The following is a 15,056-nucleotide window of genomic DNA, read 5'->3' as shown; positions in this document are numbered from 1 at the left end:
TGCTCAAACATTTCTAGGGATGAAGGTATGGTTGTTAGACATTTCTACTCTCTGCAAGGAGTTGTTTCCTCTGCTTGGCAGGTCTAAGAAACATTTGGCCACATATGCTGTAAAAAATCTTTATGAGAGTCGTTCTTCAACCAAACACTGCAAGAAAGAAGCTTGTGCTTGGATGTCAAGGGACCCCATCTACTCTCAGGTTTGAATGCTCCTTTTGATGGAAAAACTCCATTAAAGTTGCTACCACCAAGTCATTTCACAATTTAAAAGTCAGGAAAGCTTTTTATTTATTTATTTATTTATTTTGTCTTTTAGCCAGCGGGGATTCAGGACCGTTAGCACTCATTTTCGTGTGTTGTCCAGCAGAACCATCAGTTGTTCTCTCTAAGGACTAAACTGGGTTAATGTAAACAGAGCCATTTCCTCAAAACATCCTCCTTTCAGACACGGTCACAGCCAATAAAGTTCTGATACTGGAGGCTGTGAAATTATAAGATCATAATAATATGGAGGCTGAAGTTATACACAGCTATGCAAGTCTAACCTGAGAATCCTTATTGCTTGGCAACGTCCAAAGAGAAATATATCCTTATTTTATTGGTAATATAAATTGGGATACTTCCCTGGCGTGACTCACTCTCCTCTGATGCCAGGGAAGCCCTGCTGAGTTACAACTGTTGAAAATCTGACCCAGTGCTCCTCACATCTAATTGCTCACACAGGGCATCACGCTGAAGCCTTCTTGCTCTTACATTTATATTTCTCAATGCCTCAGTAGTGTGTAGCTGGGATCACTGGTAGTAACGCACGCTTTCTTCCACGTGAAAATACGTTCTAGAACCGGTCTAAGCCAACTGTTTGTGGTAATGAGACCATAATGTGCACATTTTTGTAGTTGAACAATATTTCTCCTAATAATTATATGCCTCTGAGATGTCTGTTAACAGCCTAAAGTGATCATTTAAATGCAAAATCTCAGATAGAACTCTACTGTATTTTTCACCCTAAATTAACGTTAAAGGCTCCTAATGGATGTCTTAATTAGGCACTAAGGTTATATGCAACATTTTGGAAAATAAAATCTGTCATTGTGAAGCATCCATTAAGTTCAGTTCTTGTCAGTCAATATTAAGTAATTTTTTTCCTGATCATCATTGCCTTAAATTGTTATTGTAAAGTTAAATAGCTACCAATAAATTCTCCCATTGTGTGCGGCAACAAGCAACCTATCATTAGGTATATTATGTATTGCATTATTGCCAAACAAAGTACTTATTATTAGTCATTTCTAATTATCATTGAGCAGCATGCACCACAAAACCTTTGCTGAGAGTGCTGCATTTTTAACTTAAATCACTGTTCTTAGCATTCAAATGAATATTTACGTCCTGCAAGTGAGCTTGCAGTGTCTCTAACATTGCCTTGACTCCTAGACCAAGTTTGCTGATAAAAGTAAGAGAAAATAACATCAGATCGCATAGCGTTCTGGGAAAAAACACGTTTCCACTAAAAACAATTCTGTGATACAATCGGAACAGTAAAATAAAAAGGAGAGTAGAGAATAATGCAAATGTTACCAGTAATTTTCCCATTGGCTTCTAATGGTGGCTGCCAGCTGACAATGACGGCTCGGGGCTTCCCTTCCCGTGTAATGACTGTCAAGTCCTTGGGTGCAGAGGTTGGAGCTGAAAAGAATGAAAATAATTGAAATCAATGAAATGAAGACAATTGAAAACAATGAAATGAAAATAATTGAAAACTCTGTTCTCTTTACCTCTTTTTAGACTACGGAGGAGAAATGAAAGACAATTATTGAAAAATAGTTGAGAGAGAGGAGCATCATGTTGGCACGGAGCTCGTTGTTCATTTACTTGGATTTGATGCAGGCTGCTGATGACTTTGGGTGTATAGGTAAGGGAAGAGCATGGAGAGCACAGTGTGAGCATCACACTGCCTGTGTCCTAATCGTATGGCCACTTAGCAACTTTTTCGAATGAACACTGAGCGGATGGTCTCACAACATCTGCATCGGTTGAATTTTTCAACAATGGGATCCAAAAGCAACCAAGAAATACATACATTGGAAAAAAGTTTTTGTTGTCATCGATAAATTATTAAGCAGGTGACCAATCACCTGTTGTTTGCTGGAAGAGTCTTTCTCACCCTGAAGTAGGCAAGCCACACATCTAGATCACAGATCTTAAAGAAGTCTCTTAAACTGATGCAATGCCCAGCACGACACAAGCTCCCTCATCACTAAAGAAGACTGCATTGTTATTTTAACCATTATTATTATTACTAATATTATTTATTGCTAATATTACGAGTACTATTGTTAATACTATTATGTTCTAAGAGGGGTCAGTTGCATTTAAATGGTATTTGGCTCGCAGACAGGGACACAGGGTCTGCAATTTAAAAACAGCGGTCTAGAAGAAACATCCTGGACCACCTTACTATGCCAGGGTACTGCAAGAGACAACCTTTTCTGTAAACTTACTTGATTTTCAAAGTAAAATTTTCCTTCTCTTTACTTCTGTTATGTCCGTTCTGCAGTATTCTCCAACTTCATATAAATGATTCTGTTTCTCCCTAAATGCATCCATCACGTTGTGTGGAAACAACATATTTCTCTTAAATACTGTTTTCCTTTCTCTGATATTAACCTCCTTGACATGTTTTCATAAACTAATTCTTTCCCTTTTTAGGCTTTTTGTCATTTAGGAGGTTAAACTAGTAAAGCTTGTTCTTAAAGCTTCCTCCTGTAACACAGGTTTTCCATTCTGGTTATCGCCACATGAGTCCCTTTGAGTGGCTGAAGCTGAGCTCTGCTTTCAGCAGATTGTGAACATAAGATATCATGAGAAAAATCAAAGCTTTAGATGTTTCCCTTAGCACTCATTAACACCCCTCGCATCAGCAAGACTTGTGTAGGCAGATCTGGGGATGGAACTTGGCTCTGAGAGTTGCTTTTGAATTATGGGCATAACAATTCTTTATAGCCCGTGGTAGTAATCTCTAGTGAATTCTGTATCGATGCTGATATGCACATTCTTTAATATCATTACGGGAAATTCAACATGCGGAATGGGTAAAAAATAGGCAATAAAGATCAGCAGTGCAGGATGCCCTTAATTAACAGAGCTGCTCCATCAAGCTCAGATAATTGCGTTGCAATCACATGGGAAAATCTAAGGACACACATATTCCCTCTTATTTTCCCTTTGTTAATTAACTGGCGTGTACTGTGGTTTTCATTAAAAAAAAAAGAAAACACAAAAAACCAACAACAAAAACCAAAAGCCAGATCAATATTTACCAGCAGACTTCATTTGGTGTCTGCTGGTAGAAGCTGATTTGTATCGGTACCTAGAGTGTGTTCAAGACCACTACTCAACCTAAGGAAAAAATTGCATTCTGAACAGACCTGTGGCTGCTTAGTTATAACACAGCCATTTAGATCTTGAATCAAGAAGGTCCTGTGTTAGACAGAAGCAGTCTTTGAGCCCTTTTTACTAAAAGGACAAGGTGGGAACTCATAAGCTTGAGACAAAGACACAAAGAACTTCCTAAATTAAAATGTTAAAGTGGCAAAATTATTATCTAATAATAACAGAGTACTTAACTTGTTCTCACTTGATCTTAGGATTCTTTGAAAAGCGGAAACTATTTTATATCATAAAAGTCATAGATAATCATTATATTGTGGGGCAAAATATTAGACACACATACTATCATCTGAACATCTTGCAATGACACCGAGTCACCCAGAGCTCAGTGGAACGACCGCTCTGCCTTGCTACCCAGGCAAAAAAGTGAACAAATGCAGTGAATTTTGTTCATACGCTGAACCTGAACAGGGCTTTTGAGGGCATGTGAATGAAAGGAAAAAACTGAAACCCCTTTCAGCAGCTCCTGCCATACCTGCTTCATAGGTGGTGGCGTGGGCAGTCATGCTCCAGGTGCTGGACCGCCGCCCTTTGGTGACCATGACAGAGAACTCGTACATGGTGTTAGGCTTCAGGCCGATGACAGTGTGGCTCAGGGCTGTCGTATCTGCTGACTGCAAAGAGACGGAGCAAAGGACATCTTTTGCTTAGCTACCAGCAACGAGAGTTGCTTTAAAGACAATTACAATGGATTCTTTTCTCCAAGCAAGATAGCTCTGTTGCTACTTCATACCCTAATGGGAGTATTTTTAGGACCGTAAATATGATACTAAACTTTCTGCCTATAATTTAAGCAGTTAAATAAATTATTGTGATGCTTTCTCTTTTTCTTTTCCCAGACAAAGCAATTTGCAATGCATTTTTTTTTTTCAAATGCAAATTGAAAGCTAACACTGTGTCCTTCATCTGTGCCCATATGAGGAAAAAAGAGGAACATTTCCACGACTTAAACATTCATTTCCAGCCTCTTTGATGTGTTCCTTCCAAAGAAAAGAAAGAAGAAAAAAAGTTTTTAATATCTACTGATTTGTAGTGGAGGCTCAGAAAGCATTTTTACCACTAGAATGGACCTGACTAAGCTTCCCGGGTACTGTGGGGAACACGTATTTATAATATCAAGAGGACCCTTGCATAAAGATTTATTTTTATATTCATAAAACACACTTTTGTTTGGTTAAATATAGTATTTTTATGCATTAGGTTACGTTTGAGAGACATTACTGATCTGCCTCACTGTGATATGTTCTGAACAACTCAACATTGATGTCGATGCGAATATTAAATTGTTCATTTATATTTAGCCGATTTAGCTTTTTCCCTCAGCATGTAGTAAGGACCAATTTGAGCCAAACCGCACTGGTATCAAAGGAGACAAGTGAGGAGAATATTACAGGACATACGGTGGCAACTGAAGAAAATCAATTCCCGCGTTTTTCAAGCTCCAGAGCCTGGTGTGCGGTCCTCGAGCGTCAACAATTTACAGTACAGTGAGTTACAGGTGCGTGCTTTTACATGTTTATACACCTATGGACCTCAAGTTTACTGATTAAGACAACCTAGGAACGCCTTTGCATCAGAAAACCACCTTGCTGTTCACATCTGAGTAGCAGGTACCTTGCTGGCAGACATCAGCAATGGCATTCTGCTGCTAATCACCAAATCGGACGTTTCACAAAGAAATCGACCTTCACTAAAAATGGTACATTGAGTTTCCAGCACGCTGCAGAATAAAGCAGTAATATTTAAGGGGAAAGTGGGAAAAAATGTACTTTGCAGAGACATTAAGGAACGCGCTATGTATGCCTGCATGGCACGCTGTTTTAGCACATGTGCTCTGACAGATGTTTTGCATGCTACTTAATAGGAAGACTAATTGCAATACCAGATTTTATCATCCTCATACTCAATTAAAATCCCCAGTCCTTGGAAATCAGCAGTTTTGCAACTTCTTCGTAGTAAGGACTTAATCCAGCAGAGAATCACCTTCTATAAGACCTGCTGAAGCGAAGACTGTACTAATAAAATCAAAAACTACTTAGTTATACTCAGCTACTTGTCAAAGATGGCAAAATCTAGCTGCTAGGGTTTACAAAAATTATCCCTCAACTAAAAGCTGGATTTCAATAAAGGGAAGAATAACTTCCTCCCCCAGAGAAGATTTTGGAAGAAGCGATTTATGACATAAAATGCTGTTCAGCATCACTGAGGGTAACTAATTCTGATAACTATCACTATGGAAGGGCCCTGGCAGCAAACACGACCAGGAAAAAATCACACAGAAAAAAACTGTAGGAGTTGAACCCATTGCTGGACAAAACAGTCTTTAGTGGAACACAGATATGTTGGGTTCTTTTTTTGGAAAAGAAAGTTATTTGTCTCCAGCTGAGTGTTTTTCTTTGAATGTTTCACTCGGTACTAACTATTAGCATTTTGGTACTCCTCTGAACTTAATATCATATTGAGATGAAGGCAGTATAACTGGAACAAGTACCTTAGTAATTCCATGCTATGCCTTTTTGGGATGGTTTGTACAAAGTAAAGTTGGCAGGGCAAAGTTTAATTTATAAACCTCAATGGAAAAGGCTAAAACTTTCTTTACATTAGATTTGATACACAGTTTTGAAGCTATGGAAGTTTTTAATGGGCAAATTTGAAAAGAATTGCATATTCAATACCGACACATAGGCAAATGGGATCTTTTTGTGAGCCTGATCTAAAGCCCTTTGAAAAAAATGGAAGGTTTCCCCACTGTTTTCAAAGAAGAACATAATAAGCTTTATCTCGTTTCCTTGAAAAATGGGGCTATTTCAAGAAAGAAGACCTTCTGCAAGGTTTTTTTATTGTTTATGCTTGGGGGTGATTGAACTGGAATAAGGGAGTCAGCCTGGCCCTGAATGTGTCGTGTTCAGACTGGCCAAACGACAGAGGAAGGCAGAAGAAGGGGACTTCGCTTTTGCTCCTCTCCTCTTCAGCCACCCCCGTGGTTTAGCAGAAGACTTGGACGACTCCGGGCCGGAGGTTTGTTTGGCACCCATCATTTCCCACAGCTGAGTACATGCGGTGTGAAACGAGAGAAATGTTATGAATGACTGTGAAGAGCAAAACATAATGCTGTTTTTTTGGGGAGGGAGCTTTGATTTCCCCCCAAGAGCTGGTTTCCCACTTGCTGTGCTTCCCTGCGCTCTATTCCTCACATTTCTGGGTACAGGAATCTGTCCTTAAATAGGAGCCGGATCGAGGCATGGTATTGAAATCACTACAATGCATCGTTTTGGCATCCCTAATTATAAAAGAGCTTGTTGCAACCGCAGGAGCATACAAAATGATGGTTATAAATGGGTCTCATCATTATGCCAGCATCTGGGGTTGTCAGAAGTATGGCAGTAGATGTAACACTACGGCATGAACAGATCCTTGCAAAGATGTGCAAAGCTTTACAAAGATTTGCCTTGCAAAGATTTAAAAGCCTTGCAAAGACTTAAAAGCTTTACGTTGGCCAGTACCTGCAGTAAAAAAACGGCTGCCCTGAGTTTTCCCTCTGCCAACAGGAGCGCAAATCGGGAGCAGCACAACTGAAATCAAGGGCTCACGGTGGCACGCGGACCCAGCTGATACCAACAAGCCAAATTCTTATGGGAGATGTGTAAGGGGGAATGTGAAAAGCCACGCTCAGAAAAGGGGCTGAAGGTAAGATCTTCTCCATCACCATTCCCATTTTTCCCAAAAATGATCTGAGAAAGATCTCAAGATTAGAGTCCATAAGATGCGTAACATGAACCTGAAAGATGCAGAGAGCCATCCTTGGGATTTTGGAAAGGCCAGCCTGTATTTAGACAAATAATTCAGGCTCTAATCGGAGGAGCCTCAAAAATGTAGAGTATCGCCTGTTCTAGAGTCCTAATAAAAACAACTGACGTGAGGTTGCTTTTGTTAGGACGCGGAACTGTAAAAAATGGGGTATCCACTTGCAGTATAAAAATATATTCCTAGCAAACAACTTGCTATGGATCAATATGATCCTCTAGGCAGGAGAGGACAACCGTTATGGTAGGGCATGGGAGGAAGGACACACTTATTATGGGGAAGGTGGATGTTATACGAGGTGCAATACATAAGCTGACAATAGCGTGTGGAAAGGAAAACCAAGCAAACAGAACAACCTAAAGTCTGTGCTTATTGCTTTCCATTCCCTGTGTCTCCGTATCTCTTTGCTAAACTGCACCTGTTTTGGTAGTGTTTTCATTAGGACTGGAAAATAAATTCTCATACAGAAAGTAGCATACCTCTGCTGCTGCCGTATCCGTTCAAACTGAGAAGTTTTCCTGCAAAATAACCTCCAGTTTTGATGTTTGGGAATGTGGTGTATGGGTGGAACTGCCGTACAGGGTGGGAGGTATTGCAATTGGTATTTCTTCCCATTCCCACTACTGTATTGTGGTATCACACCTATGACTAATTTATACCTGGTTGGTAAAGATTAAAGATCATAACTTTCCTCAATTAGCATATAGAATTAATATATGCTATTTTCATCCAACTAAATACGCAGGTTTTTAGCAAGCAGTAGTTACTCATGCAAATCTCCTTTTTATTGAAAGGGGAATCTTGGCTGAGGAAAGCTCATAAAAGCCAACTCAAAGTCTCTGCAAATAAACTACGAACGGATGAAACAGTTCGTAAATTCATAACGTGCTAAAACTTCACCTTGTATTTAGCATTTGTAGAATAGCTGGTTCTCCATCGGACCGTGTAGAAGCGAACCTCCGTCGTCTTTTGGTTCTTCGGGACAGAGTTGTCTGCCCAGATGACCCTCACCGCGTCATGGGTCAGTGCAACAGCCTGCACACCTACTGGTGGGAGCATGGGGGTGGAGATATCTGGGACTGACGTAGGGAAATCATCAAGCAAAGGATAAAAATCAACTTCTAATGGATCGATGGGGTCTGGGTCCATACATCACCAAATGAGCATTCCAAAATAAATGGATACGTAAGTTAAACGGAAAAAAAAACGAAACGGAACGAAACACGAACAAGCCACCAAGGGGCACACAGCACAATGGGTTAAATGCATGGCATTAATGAGGAGGAGGAACATGAGAAGAACAGAAAGAGAAGCATTAAAGCAAAATGAAAACGCAGCAGCAACATTTCAGTTACATTACTATAACAAAACCAGCGGTAACAGCAATTTTTCACCATTTGTTTAAGTACTTCCACGCACGCTGTGCTTCCTTCACATGAGATTAAGACAATGAGCAGCCTCTTTTCCCAATGATTTACATTTTCTTAAAAAATTGAATCATGTGTACGATACATTATTGGAAACACCTCCGAAGTGGAGTGTCGTCTACAAACCTGATTTATAGACACGACTTAATCTCATGTGCGTAGGAGTTACCTATGCTTTTCTTTCTTGGCTGCCTCTTTCGGGCTCTTTTGTTGTGTTAGGCTCTTGAAGGGAACGTAGTCTGCATTGGTTCGTTTGTTAGGCAAAACGGAACATCATAATTTCACTGCCGAAGCGAAGATCTTGGAGTTGTTGGTTTAATACTGCCAGCATAAAAATGTGTGCTTCCAGGTACGGACATGTGGATTATCTTCAAGTAGACTTCTTCTTCCCTGTATCTGCAATTGGCTGGCCTTTGAGGAGCAAGACTGGGATCATCCTGGGCATAACCTGACAGTAAGGTATGGAGTATCAGAGGCAAATTCTGGTTGACTAAATTATAGAGACTGTTGCACATTTCGTTTCATTTCCAAAAGTTCAGACCTCGGTTTGGCTCTGATGATGCTCCTGCTCTTGGCTTCACCTGGCTCTCTTTCAGGAGGAAGGAAGAATTCCCCTCTTGCCTTACCCCACGGACCGATGCGTAAGGCGTTCATCTCAAAAACGAGACGTGAGTATAAGTCTTCTTCCAAAGAGGTGCATTTATCCACCCCAGCTGCTGCGTGCCACTGAGGACAGGCAGCAGCAGCTCAGCACCCTCATTCCTTGCGCTTATGGCATCGCTCTTCGATGCAAACAATAGTCACCACTGCAAAAATGGCAACAGCCCTTCCTTTTGGGGCTCCCAGGGGAGCTACAGACCATTGCTCCTCAGCCTAGACACGTCCGTCCTTGTCCAAGTGCCAGGTTTAAGCATCTGTGGACAACTTCAGGTCTATCTTTTTCAACTGTATGATTCATTATTTAACAGCCGTGATTTTTCTAACTATCATTTCAAACTGCAGTGGGTAAAATACAGCACACAAAAAAAGGCTGTATTTTTTTTTTTCCCCCTAAAATAATGTGCTAATTAATTAATCAAAGTATAAATGACTCTTAGTATTTCCTCCCTGACAATTGCTACAGTTTGTCTGCTCCGTGTGCATTTCCAGCTCCTGACACGCTTTGATCACTTGTGTTTTATGATTTTGTAATTTATTATTCACAACTTCGGGATGCCACAGCCTTTGGAAGGAAAAACAGAGGAGACAAGGATGTTTAAAATGTATGATAAGCCATTAGTTCAACCTGCTTCTTTTGTAGCTTCTTTCATCAAAAGCTTCTTCATAAGAAGCAGGCACTGAAGGAAATGAAACAATCTGGTGTTGTGTAGTGATCCAAACCCCACGCCCACGTTCCACGAGGGCAGGAACGGGCAGCTGAACCTTTTTTTTAATTATTTTTTTGCCCAGTCTCAGTGAATTGAGCTTCTCTAAGGTTGAAAGTGAACAGTTTCTTTTTCTGAAATGAAGTTTTCCAAAGGAAGTGCCTGTAAACTTTGTAAGGTGAGCAGTTTTTGTTCCTGCGTTGTGTTTTTTTCATACTAATGATGGAATTTAGTGTGACTGGCGCCAAGTTCCTATTTTAGCAAATACCGCACTTCCTTTCTCCACTCCTTCCAATACTGAAAACTTAAGGGCTGTTGTAGAGGAGATTATGAAAAGAGGCTGCCTTTAGCAAAATAAATGGTCACTCACTCAATCAAAATAATTTGTTTTTTGAAACATGTCATCACTGACCTGAGGAGGAGGGAAATGTCTGTAATCCACGGGTGGCTGAAAATAGGTCCCTAAATACTTCCCTCGGTTTCCACCGAAGTTTCATTCGCTAGTATTTACGCACGGACATCTGTCATTTGGAAATTGCAATCTCTTGACAGAAAATAGTTTCTCGCTCTCTTCGGAGATTTGATTTGTGAATATTACACGTTACGTAACTCGGGCAGACCCCGAGGTATGTGCACGCATGCTAAGTGGACACGCAAACGCACGGGTCTCGGTTCTTGCTTGCACCCAGCTCCCGTGCTTTCCTGCTTTGCTGGAAGCGAAACTTTTTGAGATGCTCTTCCACAAGTCGCCCAGGCTCCCAGGGGTTGTTATCTGCCCAGCAGGAGGCTCAGGTATGAGATGTGCTCAGTGATGAGAGAAGCACCGAGGTGCTCAAAGCTGATCATCGCATCAGATAACCCAAGCCTGCATTACCTTTTTTTCACCTGGATACCGTTGAATTTACAAGAGGTTATACACACGCATGGAATCAAACCCCACAGGCCAGATGGGTCATTTGTAAATGGAGTCAGACAAGGAACAAGCAAACTTAAAAATTAAAGTCTCTGTGGACCCCGAGGCAAACTCACTGGAAAGAAGATTTTACAAGACACATGTTGTTGGCATGCTCAGCAAGAATGACCTCTGTAGATTCCAGACAAGAAGTGAAATTAATAATTTTGAACCAGAAGTTCCCTGACACTTATTACATCAAATATCATTTTTTACGGTTACCCTTGATTGTATAATGAATCTCTTTTTTTTTTTCCTCCTGACTTTCCAAGATTTCTTATGGGAATACTTCACAAAACTGCATGCTGGAAGCCGTTTTTCCTTGCAGAGCCACCGAGCAGCCATTTGGTTTCTTTCTTCCTCGCGGCACACCCACGCCAGCGTCAGTGACCGGGTTGCTCTCAGTGACACAGCTCCCCTTCCAGGCAGCTCTGAACACCGTGGGTGGGCCACGAGAAAAAAAAGGTCACCAAATGACGGTGTCAATCCAGAGGAAAAACACATTTTTTTTTTCTCGCTTCTGTTCTTTTAACCCCCTTTTTTTTTTTTCCTGTGCATAAAACCGACGAGGCAGTCCAGAAGTTGTACAAAACAGTTGTGCTCCTGTAACTTCGCTGTTGTCCCGACATCATAATTGTGAAAAGAGCTGCCTAAAAGCACTCTGCTCAGCTACTGCTGGGAAATTCCTTCTGTGAGCTTTGTCCTGTCCTGTAAATCAGCATCTTCATCTTTTCTAACTCCTTTACCTGCTTCTGCAAATGTGCATGACACGAATGTGTTTTTTTTTTGTTTTTTTAACTAATTCATTTTCACTTAAACTACTTTAGGAAGGAAGGAAACGAAAATAATTCCTTCTGGGCTTAACTCAGCACAGCAACGCCTATCTCTACATTTCCAAAAGCTTTGGGAGTCATGCTTCTCCCAAGCCAAAACGTACCAAAGAGCAAGCACTTGTGAGCATCCCATTAAACATATAGGGCCAATTTCTGGGAAGGGTAAATAATTCATTCTGTCCGTGTCATTACAATAAAGAAGAAAACGAAGCTGATTTATTCTAGCAGGGACTTGGAGGTCACAGAGCTCTTTTTCCATTGCCTTGCCCCAAATCGTTTTGCCTATTGCGCCCGTTTGTGAGGCTGCTGTTTGGTGCTGCGGAGCAGATCGAGAGCCAGCGTTTCCCGACTCACCTGTCATCGACCTGGTGGTGGCACTTTCGTACAGAGGCACTCCTTCGCCGGCGTTGTTAAAGGCCTTCAAGGAAATCACGTAGTGGGAGCTCGGCTCTGCAGGAGAAAACAGATAAGGCAAAAGAAAACACACGCTGTTAAAGGCAGGGCTGGCAGGAAGAACGGACGAGCGCTTTCCTGAAAAAGAAGAAAAAAGACAACAAAGTTAAGCCAACATCTGTGCAAGAGAAAGACGGGACCCGCAGTGAGCATGACGGTCAGAAACAGCTCAGAAATTGCCATTTTACCACTTCTTTATCTTACCGGGAACCCCCCACGCTATGCTGTGGACGGGAGGGATTTAACGCACGGATCAACTTTGGGGCGCGCTGTGAAATGAGCAGGTCAGGTCCACGTTGCTTCTTGCTACGATTTCCTAAGGAAAACAAGGCTATCCATTTTCCTGACTTTTTCCATGCAAATTGCTTCATCCCTCTTTTTATTTTTTTTTTTCCTAGAGAAATTAATTCTAGCTGTGCAAAAGACAATTACGGAAGATAGCGGCCTGAATATATCGGGCTTTCCAACACCTGTCAAACACGGCACCTGCCTTCACGAAGTCCTTTGCTGGAAAAAAAGAAATGTTTGTTATGTGAGGAGGCATTTATTAATGTGACACTGCAAAAGCCCTGCTGCAGGATTACATATTTCATCTGCATTAACACCAAATGAGCTCAGCGTGATTAATATTATTACAGCGCACCTGAAATGAGTAAATAATCTTTAAGTGCTTATTGCATATTGTTACTAATGTCTTTCCCACCCACGTATTTTGTACTTAATTTAATGGCCAGCAGAAACAGTGACATACTTACTTAATATTCAGACGGCCTCTTTGCTTCTATCGCAAAAGAACTAAACTTTAAAAATTGCCAAACAAATGACGGGTGCATTAATAAATCCTTGCGCTAAGTATTGTATGGTTATTAATTCAGTTCGTATTCCCTGCAATGTCATTAGTCACGAGGAAATTATGTTGCATTCACGGAGATGGAGTATACATTTTCATACGATTTCCACTACATATTAGCATACAACTTTTAATTTCTAAATTAAGTGGTGCAACTCTCTAGGTTCCACACGAAGATTTATTTATTGAGACATGCAGTGATTATTCAGCTGAGCGTTTAATAACGTCACATTCGGTTGTTTCTGCGTAAGAAAAAGCATTTCATATGCTCAGTCTAGACAGATACGGTCACTACCAGTCTTCCTTCTGTCCCTGACCCAACTGCTGTGCCTATGCAGGAGTTTTGAAAGCCGTCGGGCAGGGTTACGCAAGTGGTTAGTACGGACCATTCCCTGTTGTGTACTTTGGTAAATGTAGGGATGGATGCCAAAAGATGAAGCTTCAGGACTTGGAGATGTACCAAGTATTTGCTGACGGTTACTATAGCAAGACAAATTTTGCACCATAGTTTTTTTTTCTAACTACTTGGTTACCTTTGAAAATAAACGTGCCTCACCACGGTCCTATCCATTTTCTATTTTCATACCAATGGAAGGAAGCTATGAGCTCTCTGAACGTATAGAAGAGCACATATGACAACAGACAATGGAATTAATCATATTTTTTTTGCAGCTTTCTCCAAGTTAGGCACGTTAGGGCTGTCCCTATAGGGATGGAAGAGGCAGGCACCTCTGAAGGGCACCGCTAAGACAGGAATTTAAGTAAGATCAGATGAATCAGCCTCTACGGGTTGGTATACATCTCCACTGATTACGCTGAGAGCACAGACATCTGGACTTCATTTGGCTTAAATTTTAAATAATGAGACATTAGTCAGAAAAGCGTGTCACCTTGAACATCGATAGCTTAAATGTGAAAAATTACTCGTGAAACCTGATTCTAGAAATTACTGTCAAAACCCCCAAAACATGTAACTGTCACATTTAATCAAAATACGTTGTGAATTCCCGATAATGAAGAAGCAAAAGGAGTGACTAATAGCTAATTTGATGATGAAAAATGTACTCACGCAAATTGACAAACTGGGTGGAAAAATGTGATAAATTCGTGGAAAATTTTAAAACAAAGACCATATAGCACATCCTTCATTACAATTGCCTGTACAGCACAATATATAGTCCATCAAATGTTATCAGCTGAACAGACTGACATTTGATATATGTTTATAACTAGGTTGGCTAAGGTTACATCTGCAAAAACGAGCTCAGATTGGGATGAGGATGCAATCTGCAGCTTTCTGTTAAAAACATGAAAAATTCAGGTGGCTAATTTGAGCTGCTGCTAACTGGAGCAATAAATAATTGCATGAGTCTCTTCTTAGATAAGAGGAAAAAAAGGCAATTTGCTGTGGCACAGGGTTTGAACACAGTATCAGAGTTTGTTGTTTAATCCGATACAACAAAAAAAAGTGAAAAAGCATTAGTATTATCACACAGAAAGTTGCTTTTTGAACGGCATTATATATTTGTAATACTTAAGGGGTCATTCTGATGCTCTCCGGAAAAGTGCCCCTGACTGGAATGGGAGTTCAAACGAGGAAAGGTTTTTAGTATAAACCTACTAATAAGAGCAGCAGCTAATGGAACAGAAAGGCTGCTGGCACTCCTGGCAGCTACAGAGCTGAAGAAACGATGACAGAGAAGGGCTCTAGAGATGATAATTGCAAGAATCCCAGAGTAAATTCTGATTTTTTTTTTTCCAGCTGATTCCTATTCATTGCAGTGAGGAATGCAACCAAGTAACAATGCTGCTACCATTTGTATTAGCTATTCTGGAGCAGGAGAAGGAGAGAATTATATGCTTTTTTTTTTTTCTAGCACATGAAATCTCTTCTTGCCTTTGAAGGAACAGAGCGAAGAATTCA

General features: G+C 40.7%; 1 protein-coding gene across 13 annotated transcripts in view; it reads right to left on the bottom strand.

Moving 5' to 3' along the window:
• The window catches only part of LOC310890199 (netrin receptor DCC-like), a 418,983-nt gene that overhangs the window by 48,241 nt on the left and 355,686 nt on the right, over nucleotides 1–15,056 (bottom strand). For 9 of the 13 annotated variants that reach the window (XM_083818911.1, XM_083818905.1, XM_083818910.1 and 6 more), the window contains 4 exons: nucleotides 12,184–12,279; nucleotides 8,154–8,392; nucleotides 3,925–4,063; nucleotides 1,578–1,685 (listed from right to left, as the gene is read on the bottom strand). In XM_083818911.1, coding sequence (XP_083675037.1) covers nucleotides 1,578–1,685; nucleotides 3,925–4,063; nucleotides 8,154–8,392; nucleotides 12,184–12,279 — 582 coding nt within the window. The remainder of the gene's footprint in view (nucleotides 1–1,577; nucleotides 1,686–3,924; nucleotides 4,064–8,153; nucleotides 8,393–12,183; nucleotides 12,280–15,056) is intronic. The other 4 variants (XM_083818916.1, XM_083818906.1, XM_083818907.1 and 1 more) reach the window with 3 other exon arrangements.

Source organism: Anser anser (genome assembly GCF_964211835.1).
Source record: "Anser anser genome assembly, chromosome: Z".
In the NCBI taxonomy this organism is placed as follows: Eukaryota; Metazoa; Chordata; class Aves; order Anseriformes; family Anatidae; genus Anser; species Anser anser.
This window is presented reverse-complemented; position numbering and strand designations above follow the sequence as displayed.